General features: G+C 38.9%; 1 protein-coding gene across 2 annotated transcripts in view; it reads right to left on the bottom strand.

The window, feature by feature from the left end:
• Nucleotides 1-235: 235 nt before the first annotated feature.
• Nucleotides 236-16,875, bottom strand: part of NTRK3 (neurotrophic receptor tyrosine kinase 3) — a 424,805-nt gene continuing 408,165 nt past the window's right edge. For both annotated transcript variants that reach the window (XM_081552009.1, XM_081552010.1), the window contains 3 exons: nt 8,624-8,665; nt 4,609-4,767; nt 236-591 (listed from right to left, as the gene is read on the bottom strand). In XM_081552009.1, coding sequence (XP_081408135.1) covers nt 406-591; nt 4,609-4,767; nt 8,624-8,665 — 387 coding nt within the window. In that variant the 3' untranslated portion in view covers nt 236-405. The remainder of the gene's footprint in view (nt 592-4,608; nt 4,768-8,623; nt 8,666-16,875) is intronic.

The raw sequence follows: 16,875 nt of genomic DNA, 5'->3' as shown, positions 1-16,875 counted from the left end.
TGAAGAAATACAGGCCACAGCCTACACCTACGCAAATTTCCAATTGTGTTCATAATATATAAGATATTCTGAGTTGTCATTACAGTCTTGCGGTTTCTGTATCAGCAGCTTCTCTGTGCATTAGAGAAGAGGGTATCTCTCTGTAGATATAGATAGATAGATAGTTAGATATATAAATATATATATATATATATATATATATATATATATATATATGCCAAACTGCCTTACAGGGTTTTTCTCTTTCTTTTTCAGTGTTGTATGTGTAGCAGGCACTTGAGTTTATATGAAGATGTTTGCTTCAGTCAAGAATGGAAGAAAAGAGTCTGTGAAGTGGAAAAGAGGGATGGGTGAGGCCAGGAAAGAAGAGGCAACAGAATATGGATTTGTGACCACCGGCCACTGCTAGCCGAGGATGTCCAGGTAGATGGGGGTGGCTTTCCCCAAAGCGTGGAGGATCTTGTAGATCTCCTTGATGTTAAGCCGCTGCTGCGGTTCCCTCTGCCAGCACCCCAGCATGACATCATACACCTCTTTGGGGCAGACTCGGGGTCGCTCCAAAACACGGCCTTGGGTGATGCACTCGATGACCTGGAAAAGAGGAGAGAACAAGGAAGTTATCGCCAACGCTCAGCTGTGGCCCAGCAGCTCAAGCTTGACGGAAGGTCGCGACTTCAGTGATGCACTTCAGTGAAGACTGGGCTGGAGATCAGAGTTGCTCATCTGTCCTGGGCATGAGTTTCAAGTGCTAGGACCCAGCACTGGCTGGTCCGGGCCCCTTCTGCCCTCTGCACTCCATCTCTGCTTTTTTAAATTGGAGGATAATTGCTTTACAATGTTGTGTTTGTTTCTGCCATACAACAACGTGAATCAGTCATATACACACACACACACACACACACACACACACACACACACACACACACACACACACACACAAGGACTGTGCCCACCAAGTTCCCCTGTCCATGGATTTTGCCAGGCAAGAATGCTGGAGTGGGTTGCCATTCCCTTCTCCAGGGGATCTTCCCAACTTAGGGACTGAGCCTAGGGTGAGTCTCTTAGTCTCTTTCCTAACACCCCCATCCTGCCCCTCTAGGTCATTGCAGAGCACCAGGCTGGGTTCCCTGTGTTATATAGCAATGTCCCACTAGTTACTTATTTTACACATGATATGACAACATATATGTCAATTCTACTTTCTCTGTTTCTTTAAAAGTCCTTAACACTGGGACCAACTGCCTGATTCACCACTGCCCAGCTGAGTGTCCAGAGAAAGTCAACTGGTCTCATAGGATCTCAGCATCCTTACCTGTAAGATGGGTACCATCCCTTGACCAACTCCTTTAAGGACCAAATGAGGAAGGAAAGGGATTGTATGACTCAGTGTACCAAAGGGGAGGCCACAGGGAGTAGCAGGAAGAAAGCAGATAACGTATAGCTGGACCATCCCCAGCTGGCAACTCAGGACCATTCCTATAATTTGTGGTTAGATTCCAATTCCTTAGAGTGACTTCTTAGCTGCCACTGTGAATTTTCAAGGTTGCATCTTCCAGTTCTAAGGTTATTTGAACTTCTTCCTAACTCTCACTATGTAACCTTGGGGAGCTTACTGACTCCAAACTACAGTTTCCTCATTTGAAGAAAAATTGTGATGATAAAAACACACAGAATCATCTCTAGGCAAGTGCTTTCCCAGTGGTCCAGTGGTAAAGAAACTGTGTGCCAATCTAGGAGATGCTAGGGACTTGGGTTTGATCCCTGGGTCGGGAAGAGGGCATGGCAACCCACTCCAGTATTCTTGCCTGGAGAATCCCATGGACAGAGGAGCCTGGCGTTGCAAAGAGTCTGACACGACTGAAGTGACAGCATGCATGCATTTCTAGTAAAGAATGTGAAAAGTATTACTGGGTTAGCCAGAAAGTTTGTTTGGGTTTTTCCTTAGGATACAATGGGAAAATCTGAATAAAATTTTTGGCCAGCTTCACATGTCCCCATTTTGTTCCCATTAGTCTATCTGTAGTTTATTTATTTATTTTTACTTTTTGATTGCACCACATGGCATGTGGGACCTAGTTCCCTGACCAGGGATTGGACCCATGCCCCCTGCATTGGTAGATGGACTCTTAACCACTGGCCTGGGCCAACAGGGAAGTCCCTGTATGTGTAGCTTTTATCTCCATAGACTGCCCCCAACAGCGCCTTGTCTGCAGTGTGGCCTCATGTCACTCTGGGGCAGCTTGTCAAACAATCCCTGTGTCAGCACTTTCTTGGTCCTGGTCCTCCCAGTCTGCAAAGGCCCACTAGGCTCTGTTCTTGGCCAGTCTGATAGGTCCCCAGCTGCTCATGTTCCCTACTTTTATTTGAGCCTTGTCTCCATCCTCCATTGCCTTCATCTCCATGAAAAGAGGTCTAGTTGAAACTGAAGGAGTGGCTGCTAGTGCTAATATTAAAAGCACTGGGATGTTTCCTCCAATGTAGGGCTCTCCAGATTGCCAATTTGATAGAGAAATTTGTGATTGGTGACTTCTAGGACTTCATTGCTGTGGTGTGTGGAGTGGACAAGGTAACTGGCGGGGGGTGGTGGTGGTTGGGTGGGTAGGAAGTCCATCTTCAAGGCCAATGCCTGACTAAAGAGTGTCAGAAATGACCTTGTTTGCGATGCTGAGGCAGGTTAGGTATCCAAGACAGACTGTCTGTTGAGACCAGTAGAGCCCTCAGCCCAGAGTTCCTTTTCCACTAGAGCTACCAAACTCCATAGGGGCTGTGATCAAGATGCGTTGTGTGCCTGAGTGCATGCAAATGTGCCAGGATGTGTACACATGGATATGTGTATATGCAGTCACGTGTGTATGTGTGTATGTGTGTGTTTACCACCACCCCCTACCCAGGAAAACAATAGTTTTGTGTGTGTATATGTTAGCCCCTCAGTCATGTCCAACTCTTTGCAGTCCCATAGACTGTAGCCCACCAGGCTCCTCTGTCCATAGAATTCTTCAGGCAAGAATACTAGAGCGGGTTGCCATGCCCTTCTCCAGGGGATTTTCCCTACCCAGGAATTGAACCCAGGTCTCCTAAATTGCAGACAGATTTTTTACCGTTTGAGCCACCAGGAAAGCCCGTGAAGCACCATAACATGAGTTTTGATATACACACTTTCATTTTTTTAGAAAAGGTTGTTAAAATGTATTTTCCTGCTTTGGGAAATGTCATCAGGACCCATTCCATTTCCAAATGATAACATATTATAAATTTAAAGAAATGCCTTCTTTTCAGCCTTTGATATTTACTTAATTAAATGTTCAGGGTACAGGAAAGCCAACATGAACATAGCTTCCAAAAAGAAAGACACTTCCTGGAATATTCAGAGAAGATTCTAATATTAAAAGGTCCTCATGTTCATGTTTTCCCAGAAAACAGACCATAGACTGCAATCTTTTATAGTTCTGCTGGGTTGGGAGACCCAGCCCTTTACTGCCTACAAACTGGACTGAGTTCCCTGGGGCGACACAAGTCACCGAGAAGCATCTTGCTCTGGACCATAGCCCAGGCCTTCTCCAGGCGGAAGCTTTCACCTCTGACACCTCTGAGACCAGGCCAATCCACTCCAGAACCCTAAGCAGCCTCCCTTCCTTTGTCTTGAATTTCAACAAGTGTTTGTGTGAAAAATACTGAGTTAATACAGGCTAATGTGCTTCAGAAAATGCCTGGCTTTAAATGTGAGCTGTTATTCAATTTGATGGCTAGCACTTTTTATTAATACTGTACATCAAAAGTATAAAAATGCATAATGTGTATATTACTACATTTACTATTATGATTCATCTTACTCCCGGAAGTCCACACACAGCTCTATCAGGTATGTGAAATTTGCCTTCCCCATTCACCTTCCAGCACATTCTGGGCCTGGCCTGCCTAAAGCCTCTGGGGACCCAGATGATCTGGTGTACTAAGTAGTAGGTGTTTCCAAAAGACGGCACAGTTGAAAAATCTCATAGTTGTTTTTTGTTTTCACTTTCTGTCTTAGTGAAACATTTGTGATTTTTAAATGTAGCAGAGAGCAAACAGAACTGTGCCTTGCATCTCAATTTCGACATCTGATTTCATGCTCTCTTGACAATCACAGCACATTTCCTACAGCTATGTTTTTTTTTTTTTTCCCCTATCAAGAAGGTCTCTCTCCTCCTGCTTCTTCCAACATTTGCTCTGCTAGCTTCAAACCCCACCCAGTGTTTTGCACGCTCTTGTCTAGGTGCTGGCTTCAGATATCTTTTATCAGCCTCCCACAAGTCAAGTTTCCCACCTGCCCCTGTCTTTCCTTTTTTTAAACTTTTTGTTTTATATGGGGTATAGCCGATTAACAATGTTGTAACAGTTTCAGGTGAACAGAAAAGCAACTCAGTCATACATATGCATGTATCCACTCTCCCCCAAAACGTCCCTCCCATCCAGGCTGCCCCATAACACTGAGCAGAATGCCCTGTGCTGTATAGTAGGTCCTTGTTGGTTATCCATTTAAAACATAGCAGTGTACACATGTCCATTTCAAACTCCTTAACTATTCCGCTCCCCCCCATCACTCCTCCAGGCATTTGCCCCCTTCCGTACTTCTGTGTTTGAGAGCTGGAACCATGGCTGCTTTCCGTAGGTGAAGATCTCCCAGAGAATCACACCAAAGCTCCACACGTCACTCTCCGTAGTGAACTTCCGGTACATGATGCTTTCAGGGGGCATCCAGCGAATGGGGAGCATGGTATGTCCTCCCACCTAAAAGGGGCCGAGACAGAAGCACACACAGAGTGACCCAATGACCAGAATCAGTTGCATCAGCCTGCCCTCTTCATATGCAGATGCCCTCCTGATGCATCTTATTCTAAGATAGCCAAATGGGATGCAAATTTTGTGTCAAAGGGCCAGCAGAGATGCTGACCTCCAAGCCCTAGGATGCTAGAGGCAGCTAGGATAGCAATTAGAGATCACACCTAAGGGAAGGTAGGCTCCTTGACATGGAAGGTCAAGAAAGATTACAAGATGATTTGAAGTGGGAGAGAGGGTTTCAGAATCTGGTACTACAGTCAGATCTAACCTTGAGAAGGAGTTCAGAAGGAAGTCAAAGAATCACTGAGCGAGGCTAACAAGTCTCAGAGGATTTGCAGACATTAGGTTAGTTAGACTCCTTGGCCAAGGAGGTTAAAGCACAATGCGGTCGAAGTGCACCTAGTCTGTAGAACTATGGCTTTAGCGTTTATCTGACAATCTTGAATTTCTCCCTGCAACTTAGGGTTTAGAGAGAAGGGTATAGGGAAGCTCAAAAGCATGAAAGATCACATCCTAATAAGAAATCAGGTGGACCACAAGCAAATTCACAACCGTTCTTAGCAAGATCACAAAAGCCAGTAAAGAGAGTGTTTTTTAAAGTAACCCAAGGAGGACATTGGGCTTCCCCAGTGGCTCAGTGGTAAAGAATCTGCCTGCAATGCAGGAGACATGGGTTTGATCTGTGGGTTGGGAAGATCCCCTGGAGAATGAAATGGCCACCCATTCCGGTATTCTCACCTGGGAAATCCTATGGACAGAGGAGCCTGGCGGGCTATAGTTCCTGAGGTCGCAAAACAGTCAGACACGATTTAGTGACTAAGTAACAACAATAACAAGGACATTAGCCAGCTGTGGATCTACTGATCTGACAGTCCAGGGTACGAGGAAGTGACCGACATTCAGGCTTTACTTCCCTGAGAAAAAACATTAGGGAAAGCCTCACTGCCCAGCAGGCTAGAGATATTATTAGAGTAAGTGGAAGAAAATTCACAGCATGTTTTAGAACTCACGAACTAACTGCATCATTCATAAACAGAGCAGCAGAAATTGGAACTTCTGGCTAACACAGGAAACTTGTTAGAAAACCATTTTCCACTGATCAAAAAAGAGCTCTCCATAAATGAACTATTATGATGAATGATGAATTGAAGCTCTCATTTCTATGATGGGCCAGTTGGAGGAATTATAATCATAAACACTTAGGGAAGAATGAGTTGCTGAAGACGGGCAATCTTGTTACTAAAAAAAGAGATCGTGTTTCCATTATCCACAAAGTATTTTAGAAGGTAAATGATAATATGGATTTGCAGAAGTTGTTTTCAACCTGGGGTTTTATAATCAAGACAGTTCTGCATCGAGTGTAAAGACAAATGAAGATGTTTCTTTCAGATAAGTAAAGACAGAGTTTACCACTCATGGCCTTTCAGAAAAATAAAGCAGAAAAATTAATTGAGGATGTACTCCATGAAAATGAAAAAAGAATCTAAAATATACAATGAGTTGGAACATAACAGTGCAAAGCAAATAAGCCACAGAAACACAATTGAAATTTAAATAATGGTCAATACTATGTTAGTTAAATGTAATATAATTACTAATTAAGGATTTCTGGAAGATAGAGATATAAAGTAAACAATACCACTAATAATGCCAATAGTAATATCATTGCTACTATTAACAATATTATGGAATGAAACTTTTAGGTAATATTAAAAATAAGTGCTGTTGCTGCTGCTGCTAAGTCGCTTCAGTCGTGTCCAACTCTGTGCGACCCCATAGACGGCAGCCCCCAGGGAAATAATTAAAAGCCTGATAAAGACTCTGCAAGGGTATTTATAGTCTTCAATTGTTGTAACAGTTTAACTTTAAATGTGCTTGCTAAAATTTTAATGTAGCTACTAAAAGAACGAAAATAGTACATATGGTTTCCAAAGCAGTTTCAGGAAAATAGAACCAAAAATCTCTAATCAATACTAAAACTCCACAAAAAGAAAGAGGTACAATGGTGAATAGCAAGCACAAAATGAAAAAGAACTTTAAATTACATCACTGTAGACAATGTGAACTAATAGGCTATACTATCTTTTAAATAAAAGAAAAATTTATGTTAAAAAAACCAAGATGCATGTTATCTAGAAAAGACATGTTTAAAAGGAAATAACAGAAAATATTGAAAATTTTGAAAGAATTTAAAAACACAACAAACAGTAAAAAAATATACTGAATATATGATGTGTATAATATCTAATATATTGATACATAAAAATAAAAGGCAAAATATAATTGAATAGATAATATTCAATATATGTAATACATATTGAAAATATAATCCATGTAAAAAGTATATTGAATATATGCTATATAATCAATATATAATATATCAAAAATTGAATATACATATGAAAAATATTTCAGAAAATCAAGAACTAAATGAAGACAAAGGGATCTATATTATATCTGAAGGTGATAAATTTGCCATTATTAAAAATCACAAACATTTTTACTCAAATTAACAGCAACAAAAAGGTATAAAAAAGTAAAATAGGTTATAAATAAAAGAAAAGCTACAATTACAAAGGAAAATTAAAACACTTATTTTGCAAAATGACAGATCAAGTAGACAACAAAAATAAAGATACATTTAAAAAATACAAATAATGAGTTTTAATTGATAGATACAGGTGATGTATGTATCTTTCAGCCTCCTTAAAAAGTTGCATATTATTTCTAATTATCTAAAATGTGTTTACAAAAACCAGTCACATATTACCCTCAAAAGAAGTCAGAAATTCCAAGGGAAAAAACAAGGTAAACTAAAGTAAAAATAAAAGAAGAAAAGCTATTCTTTCAAAAGATGCCAAAAATTACCAACAACCTTTCCTAACTAATGGTTCTAATTCATTAGAAATAGAAGGTAAACTCCCTTTATTTAATACACTAAATATCATATTTACTGATAAAACATTGAAAGCATAGAAGGTATCTTCTATTACAGATTTGAGGCAAAACTGTAAGTGATCCTAGCCAATACAATAAAATGAGAATAAAAACAAGATAAAAATACTGAAAAGGAAGAGTCAAAACTACCATTGTTTGCATATGATATGACAGTTCAAGACAATTAGCTATAAAGCAATTAGATCCATTGTATGATTTAGTAAGCTACCCAGACATAAAATGAATATACAAAAATCAAATTATTCTCACGCATCCAGTAGCAATGAATTCAAAATTCAATGAAAATTAAACTTGTTTGTACAATAGCAACAAGAACAACAACCAAAAAACGTTTAAAATTCCTTGGTATAAACCTTAGCAGAAAATTTATAAGGTCTATGTAAATAAAACTATTGAAAAACATAAAAGAAGATCTGAAGACATGGAAAGATGTGTCTTTTCCTTGGATAAGAAGACTCAGTTATAAACTTCTCATTCATCCCAAAATTAATCTAAAAATTCAGCATCATCTAAATAAAACCCTCAATGGCATAATGTATGGAAACTGACAACACAATACCAAAATTCATTGAGAGGAGCATCTGATTAAAAAAACTAAGATATACTTGAAATAGAACCACATGGGATATTTGCCCAACCAGATAGAAAAACACAATATCAGACTATAGGAATGAACACACTGGGTTATTAACATAGGAATAGACAAATTTCTTTAATCAATGGAACAAAGTAGAGTCCAGAAACAGACTCATGTATCAATATTGGAATTTAATATATGAAATGATGGGTTAGTAATCAGTGTAGGGACAATGAACTATTCATTTAAAAAGTACAGTTAGATACCTACCTCACACCATATACAAAAATCATTTCCAGATGGATTAAAGAGCTAAACATAAAAAACAAAACAATAATCATATTAGAAGAAAACTTAGAAAAGTATTTGTATAACCTCAGGAGAGAAAGGCCTTCCTAAATAAGATACATGTTCAAGAAGCCATAAAGGACAGAATTCAGAGATACCCCTGGTAAAAATTAAATACTTTTGCATGGCAAAATACAAAATAAGCATAGTTAAGAAACAAATGGCACATTTGCCATATATGCAAGAAGGAATTAAAATCCATACATTATAAAGTGTTTTCTTTAAATTTTTGTTAAAAACAAGAAATCCAACAGAGAAATGAAGAACAGATGATTCACAGAAGAGCTACAAATGGCCACAAACACATGAAGAGATGTGAGTTAAAACAATAAAGAGACACATTTTTTATCCTGTGGGGAAAATGAAGAGACTGGTACTATCCAGTGTATAAAAAGCCTGATGAAAGAGTTGTTCATTGCTAAGATTGGGCAGCCTTTTCTGAGGGCAGCCTGGCAGAATGTGTCTGCCCTAAAGATGTTAAGTGCCTTTTAATCCAGCAATTTCACTTCTAGGAGTCTTAGAAAAATACTTGCTTATGTAAGCAAAAATACTTCGTTGAAGATATTTTATTTCATTGTTTTTAAAGGCAGCAATTTGTTCATCATTAAATGTATACACAGCACTTAAAAGGAATGCAGTAGAGTTATGTATGGTGATATGTAAATATGTCCAGGATATATTAAATGAAAATGTAAAACATCGTAAATATATATTAGCATTCTCATTTATGTAAAATGTGTATGCATAAGAAAATATATTAAAAGGCAATAATGTATAAGTCTGTAAATGCATAGAAAAAGTTCCAGAAAGATAGCCATTAAGCCAGCAATTTCCTCCAGAAAGGAAAAGTGAGAGAACTGACCAAAGAGAAAGCTCTCTTTTTTCTACATTATGTATTTCTATGCTGTCTGTTTACGATCATGTACCACATTTGAAAATTTTAAAACAATAAAAGGAAAAAAACTAAACATATGACTAAAGGAAAACCAGTAGAACTAATTTATGTTATAAATCAAAATATTTTTTTGAGAAAAATTAGGTTTTTGATGAAAACTAGTGGAATGGTTTATTGTACGGTTTCTTGAGTGAAAATGAAAAGATGTTAGGAATATGTGAACATTTCTCTTGATGAGAAATGGTAAATACCGGATTCTTCCAAATTGATGTGGGCTGTTTGCCTTATTTGATGATTTTATGCATAACCCAGATGAGCCATTTCAATATGAAATTTCCAAATTGTACAAAAAGATAAATCTGAGTGTGTTGGTATAAATTTTGAGGAGTTTAAGTCTCTGCACCGAAAATTATCAGAAAGGTATTATTCGGTCACAGAGGTACTGCTAAGAAGAACTTTATTAAGATTTTCACTGGGTGACATCACCAGTGTGGGTGAAATTTATACAGCATTCCTCCAGAAGTGGACTAAAATATTTCAAGTGGGCTGTGATATAACAACAACAAGAACAAAAGCAATAAATTGGAAGTCAAAAACCCTGGGTTCTGATGTGACTTTTGACAAATTCTTAACCTCTTTGAATTTCAGTTTCCTCATCTTCAACATAGGAGTTAAGCAACAGCTGTATCTAAAGTGAGATGATATAGTCAATATATAGAAACCCACCGAGCATCACGAAATACAAGAGTATACACATAAAATGCAGAGACTGTACCCTATGTGTATGTGGTGAGCACCAGGACAAGCCTGATTTCCTAGATTGTCCATATTTCCCATAGGTCTGCCTAGACTATACTGATTTTCCTTCAGAGCTACCTGCATTCCTGTATCCTTCTCTCATATTAGAGAGATCCACTCTGGGAAAGTTACTGATTAAATCCTTCCCAGGTTAAAAAAATATATATATGTATATATACACACATATATACACACACACATATATTGGCAAATATCCCCATGATGAAACCTAGCCAGGCAAGCAATGGGATAAAATAATAATCTTAATAAGAATAATCCTAATTAATACACACTGAATATCACTGGATGTGATACACACTGGATGTAACATACCACTGGATGTTACACACACTCTGCATTTAAGCCTCTCTCTCATACTATGTGGTAGAATTCCCCATTTCACAGATGAAGATAAGGTAACTTGCCCAGGCACTGCCTGAGAAATTTTAGTTAATGATCCAAGCTCTCAATGAGATACACTAAGAATCTGAAGGCTGAACCTTTGAACAGGAAATATACAGGAATAAGATAAAAATTCCAAGGAATGAGTCAAGGAAAAAATAAGTCCTTGGAGATCTTTGGATTATACTATCTTAGATAACTCTTCCACCACTTCTATTATTGTGAATTCAAGATGCTTGTCAGCCTGACCTTCCATCACAAATTTCCCTTTCACCTTTGGATGTCAGCGGCTACTGATGATCATCGCCCAAATCCATTATTTCATTAGTGGCTGCAAACGGTGACATTCTAATTCTAGCATTCCCTCTGCATATATCATCTGGAAATCTTCCATGAATAGGAACTTTCCTTCGTTAACTATTGGTTACACTGGTGACAGTTTATATAGAAACTCCTTTTATCTACCAGTTTTCAGAGTAATGAGTTCCTTCTCATGTGTGTGTGTGTGTGTTAGTCCCTCAGTCATGTCTGAATCTTTGCGACCATGTGGACTGTAGCCCGCCAGGCTCCTCTGTCCATGGAATTCTCCAGGCAAGAATACTGGAGTGGGTAGCCATTCTCTTCTCCAGGGGATCTTCCCGACCCAGGGATTGAACCCGCATCTCCTACGTTGCAGGCAGATTCTTTACTGTCTGAGCCACCAGGGAAGCCCGAGTTCCTTCTCTAGCATCCTCTGAAGGTGACCAGTGAGAGGCTTGTTTTGTTTTAGCTTGTTTTTGAGAAGCATACTTAATTATTTGTGCATGTGTATGTGTGTTTACACATTTGAAGTGTTTCAGTTAATTATAATTTCTCTTTTTGATGCTCACTGTTCAATCTTTGGCCAGTAGCAGCCTCTTCAAGCTGGCACCTCTCACCAAACCCCAGTGGTCTTTGATAGCATCCTTGCTTTCTGAGATGAAAAAAAAAAAAAATATCCTAGGCTCATTTTGTCCACTTGCTGTCCTGGCCCTAACTCAGTTATTTTTTTCAAGGAGCCTTGGGTCCTTTCTGTAGACAATGGAATTTAGGGACCACGTGATGGAAGCCAGGAATGCTCACCTCTGTTAGGTTGATCAGTATTTATTTCTAGGTCCTTATAGTGGAAAACACTAGGAAAATCTTTCCTTTGAAAAGAAAATACATCATGAGTTCATATTGATTTTTCCAACTCAAACTTAGGATTACAGAGTTTTATTTAATTTTTTTGGTTTTATATCTGGTGGGTTTTTTTTTTTTTTTGCTGAAAATCTTGATTCTTACATTAGTAATATTACTTATTTTCTTTATCCTAATATATATATATATATATTTGAAATACATGTATATTTCAAATTCAGCTCAAGATCATTACCAATAACATGATTCCTGAAAGCTGTCTTTGCAGTTCTTCTCATCTTTAGGATGTACATACTAGGGACATACCTAAGACATCGCTGTGTTTTAAAGTTATAGGAAATAATTCCTCTCTGAGTGGGCAAGTCACCAACATAATGTGCAGGTTTATTTGTTTCATTTTGCTTTTGATTTTTAAGAATTGCTTTCCTTTTTCTTTCCCGTTCAACATGATATTTTGTAACAATGCAAAAACCATTACATGATTTTAAAGTCAAACCCCAATCAAGGTACACGAACCTAAGTCCAGTTTCATCTCTGCTCACTCTCTCCATTCTGCTCTCCTCCTCCCCTGAAGGCAACCATTTCATGCTTGTTTTTGGTTTATTCTTCAATTGTTTCTAACATAAGCAAATAGGGATTATATTCACTTTCCTCACTTTCATAAATGGAAACACCATACCATATCTGTTATATACTTCACTTTTTCCCCCATTAGGGCTCTATCATTCCTTTTCTAGCTAGATTGGACTCCATGTGCATGACTACACCACAGTTTACCTAATCAATCCACTATTTATAGGTCTGGGGTTGTTGCCATTCTTTCATTATTGTCAATAGGGAAATGCACTTTTTACAGCTCAGGATGTTTCTCACTCCTTCTAAAGGGTAATAGCCTAGAATTCCCATAGGATAATAGCCTAGAATTCTCATGGAGTATAACAGGCTGAGAGAGACTTCAGTCACCACTGAAATGATTTCAGTCTAGGGTCCATATAACTTTGGAAGTACATGCAATATTGGAACCCAGCAAGGAAGTTTTGAAGCTTTATGCAGATCCTTAACTCTCTTACAGATTTTTTTCTTTTTTTTATTTATTTTTTTAAAAATTAGTTTATCTATTTTTTAGCTTTACCATATTGTATTGGTTTTGCCATACATTGACATGAATCCACTAGATTTTTTCTAACACTGAGAACCCCCTGTGGTACAGCCATTTCCCTGCCCAACTGTTCATGCACACATGCGCACATGCACACACACACACACACACACACACGCTGCCACTCTCAAAAGGGACGACAAATGTTTCACTCATTCTAAACCTCAGGAGAGAAAACCTACAGACCACAAATGAATAAACTCTATGACATATTAGTGTAGGTGTTGAAAATGAATGTCTCTAGTGACTGGGAAATAAATTCTTTTGCAAGTCCGCTGGTTTCTAATTCTTTTCAAACCACTGAAGGGGGACAAACCAAAAAGAATTATCAATTGAGAGAAGAGTAAAAAGAAATTTTGATAAGAGATCAAATGTGATTTTAGGCAAATAACGAGATATGAGTTGTAGTAATAAACACTTGCCTTTTCCATCCATTGATTTATTGTAAATAGTGTTTCTCATTTCTTATATTTATAAAAATAAAAAAGCAGTAATAGAACTGATTCTGAACCTTAACCTTCTTCTTTATTTTAGCACTAAATAATATTGATTAATGAATACAGGCTAATTGAGAAATATGAGATGGATTTCCAAAAATACTATGTGCCTTATCTTTCATATTCATCAAAAATTGTTATATATATTATCTGATTATTATTTTGATTTGCTGCCTATTTCTATATATTACTAATAATTATGATGATAACTCAATCCAAATCTCTTAACGTCTAGAAACTTAAGGGCATTGGTCATTAAAAATTAAAGTCTTCATACACATTTTTGTGGCCTTCCCAGGTGGCTCAGTGGTATAGTATTCACCCATCAATGCAGGAGACAGATACAGGTTCAAGCCCTGGGTGGAGAAGATCTCCTGGAGGAGGGCATGGCAACCCACTCCAGTATTGTTGCCTGGAAAATTCCATTGACAGAGGAGCCTGGTGGGCTACAGTCCATGGGGTCACAAAGAGTCAGACACCACTGAGCATGCACACACGCATGTATTTTGTCACCTAAATTATGACAAAATGGCCAATAAAAGGCTTTTATGCACAAAAAGAGTCCATAAGGATATTTGGTGGGGAAACTGGAATGAAACTATAAATTCAAGAAGAAAATGGAACCATGTAAAACTGAGGGTTTAAGTACTTGTTCATGTGTTTAATAGATGATGGATCAAATTGTTCTGGTATTTAAAGTTCATTAGATGCATTAAAGGAGTAATGTGTTTTTAATGTCAATATTTACAATGTTGTGGAAATGGCATACTTATTATAAACATGTGGAAGATTTTAGATGGTAAATTAAAACGTGCAAAAGGGGGTACATTTCTTTTAATTCGTTTAGGGGCATTAAAGTTTGAAGATCACAGGGGCATTAAAGACTGAGCATCCAGGGTGCAAAGTTTAGAGTCTTTCTGGCTAAATTCCATCTTTCTCCAAGGTTGTATCCCACCCATCTTCAGGCCTACAGCTGTATCATGGGAAAGATATGAGAGAAAACCATAGCTGAAAACAAAACATGTACCACAATGTTCATTGCAGCACTATTTACAAAAGCTAGGACATGGAAGTAACATAGATGTCTATTCACAGATGAATGGATAAAGAAGCTATGGTACATTTATTCATAATGGAATATTACTCAGCCATAAAAAGGAATGCATTTTAATCAGTTCTAATGAGATGAATGAACCCAGAGTCTACTATACCAAGTGAAATAAGTCAGAAAGAGAAAAACAAGTATCACATATTAGCCCATATATATGGAATCTAGAAAGATAATACTGATGAACTTATGTGCAGGGCAGCAATGGAGACGCAGACATAGAGAACAGACTTATGGACACGGGACTGGGGATGGTAGGGGGTGGTAAAAAGAGGGTGGGAGAAACAGAGGGAGTAGCATGGAAGCATATACACTAACACATGTAAAATAGACAGCCAGTGGGAATTCGCTGTATGACTCAGGGAACTCAAACTGAGGCTCTGTAACAACCTAGAGAGCGGGACGGGGTAGGAGATGGGAGGGAGGCTTAAGAGGGTGGGGACATATGTATACCTATGGCTGACCCATGTTGATGTATGGCAGAAACCAACACAATATTGTCATTATCCTTCAATTAAAAATAAATAATTAAAAAGAAAAGATATAAGAATAATCTAAAAAAAACAAACAAGAACTACAGCCTCACCTCCATCCTCCTGGGGTGCGTGCCTGAAATCCCTCAACCTCATTTCTTCCATTCAAGCCTTCAGCCCTCACTCCCAGCTATGCCCTGAGAGCCAGGAGTAAGCAGGACTGAAGGGTGGAAAGAAAGAGCTGCAGGGGCTTCCAGGCTTGGGTTCTGCTGGAGGCAGGATGCCCTGGGGTAAAGTGTTCCTGGCAGGAGGTGAGCCTCCCACCCGCCCACCCCTGTCCACAGTCATCTCATCCCTTTTCTTTGGATCCTCCCTTTCCTTGCACAAGGAAATTGTCTTGCTTATTTCTGTCGGACAATGCCAACTTTCCTGCAGTCAGAGGGAATCAAGCGCTGTGTTTTAAAGAGAAATTCAGCTGACCTCAAGAAGACTCTCAGTTCTCTGCATCTCATTACACAGAAAAAGGGGCAATTTCTTCACAGGACACATACAAGCCTGCTTCTCTCCCAGAAGTTCAAAACATCTATCCTCACACACATCTGACAAGGTATAAAGGAGACAGAGTGACCTATATATGCCAGATAAAGGAGCCAGGACCCAGCAAAGGTGAGCAAACACAGGGTATTTTTGATACCCATGGAAGGATTCAAGGTTCCTCTGAAATTGCTCATCCATGGGGGCCATGTCGAATCTGTCAAAGTAGATGAGAGTGTCAACTGCTTTCTGAAGAGTTATAGAAACGTTGCAATGTACATTAATGGCAACATATCTTAATTCAGGAGATTATCATTAAGACTGTCACGCACAGTGTCATTTTTTATTTATTCAATTTTAATCTTTCTTGATTGCGTGTCTCAGTACACAGATGAGTCTCCATATGCATTAAGGAAAAATAAAAGGTTTAACCTATGCTTTCTTTGTCTGCTGGAAAGTCTCCTGGTTTCCCAAATGCCCCAGCAGCTTTGCCTCTTAAATCTAGGTCTGCAGGTCCAAGCAGCTCATCAGCTGGGGCTGGCGGAGCCCCAGCAGCCACCAAGCACAGTCTTTAAAATCACTGCCACTCTTATTCCAGAGGGTCTGTGGTGTTCACCCACATGGGCTTCACATTGGTATTAGTGACCTCCAATGCAGACACACACATTCACACCCTAGGAGGGAAACTGTTTAGATAAACATATGTGTGTGCCAGCCACACGCAAGTGGATTGTCATTGCTGTTCAGTCACCAAGTTGTGTCCGACTCCTTGTGACCCCATGGACTGCAACACGCCAGACCTTCCTGTCCTTCACTATCTCCCGGAGCTTGCTCAAACACATGTCCATTGAGTCAGTGATGCCATCTAACCATCTCATCTTCTGTCATCCCCTTTTCCTCCTGCCCTCAGTCTTTCCCAGCATCAGGGTCTTTTCCAACGAGTTGGCTCTTGGCATCAAGTGACCAAAGTACTATGTAACTTCTCGTAGACGTAAACTGAAGATCATGGCACAAGTGTTCTTGGAATTCTTTTGAGGCGAGGTGCAGAGGAAACTCACAAAGACACCACTATAGCACTGCTCCCTCAAAGCAAAGCTTTATGACAGCTTAAGCAAAAGACATTCCGTTTAGCAGAACCTCGGTGGAATGG

The sequence above is a fragment of the Giraffa tippelskirchi genome, chromosome 12 (genome assembly GCF_054371585.1).
Source record: "Giraffa tippelskirchi isolate mGirTip1 chromosome 12, T2T-mGirTip1v1.2.pri, whole genome shotgun sequence".
Classification (NCBI taxonomy): domain Eukaryota; kingdom Metazoa; phylum Chordata; class Mammalia; order Artiodactyla; family Giraffidae; genus Giraffa; species Giraffa tippelskirchi.
Note: the sequence above shows the minus strand (reverse complement) of the source record. Positions and strands in the feature narration are given on the sequence as shown.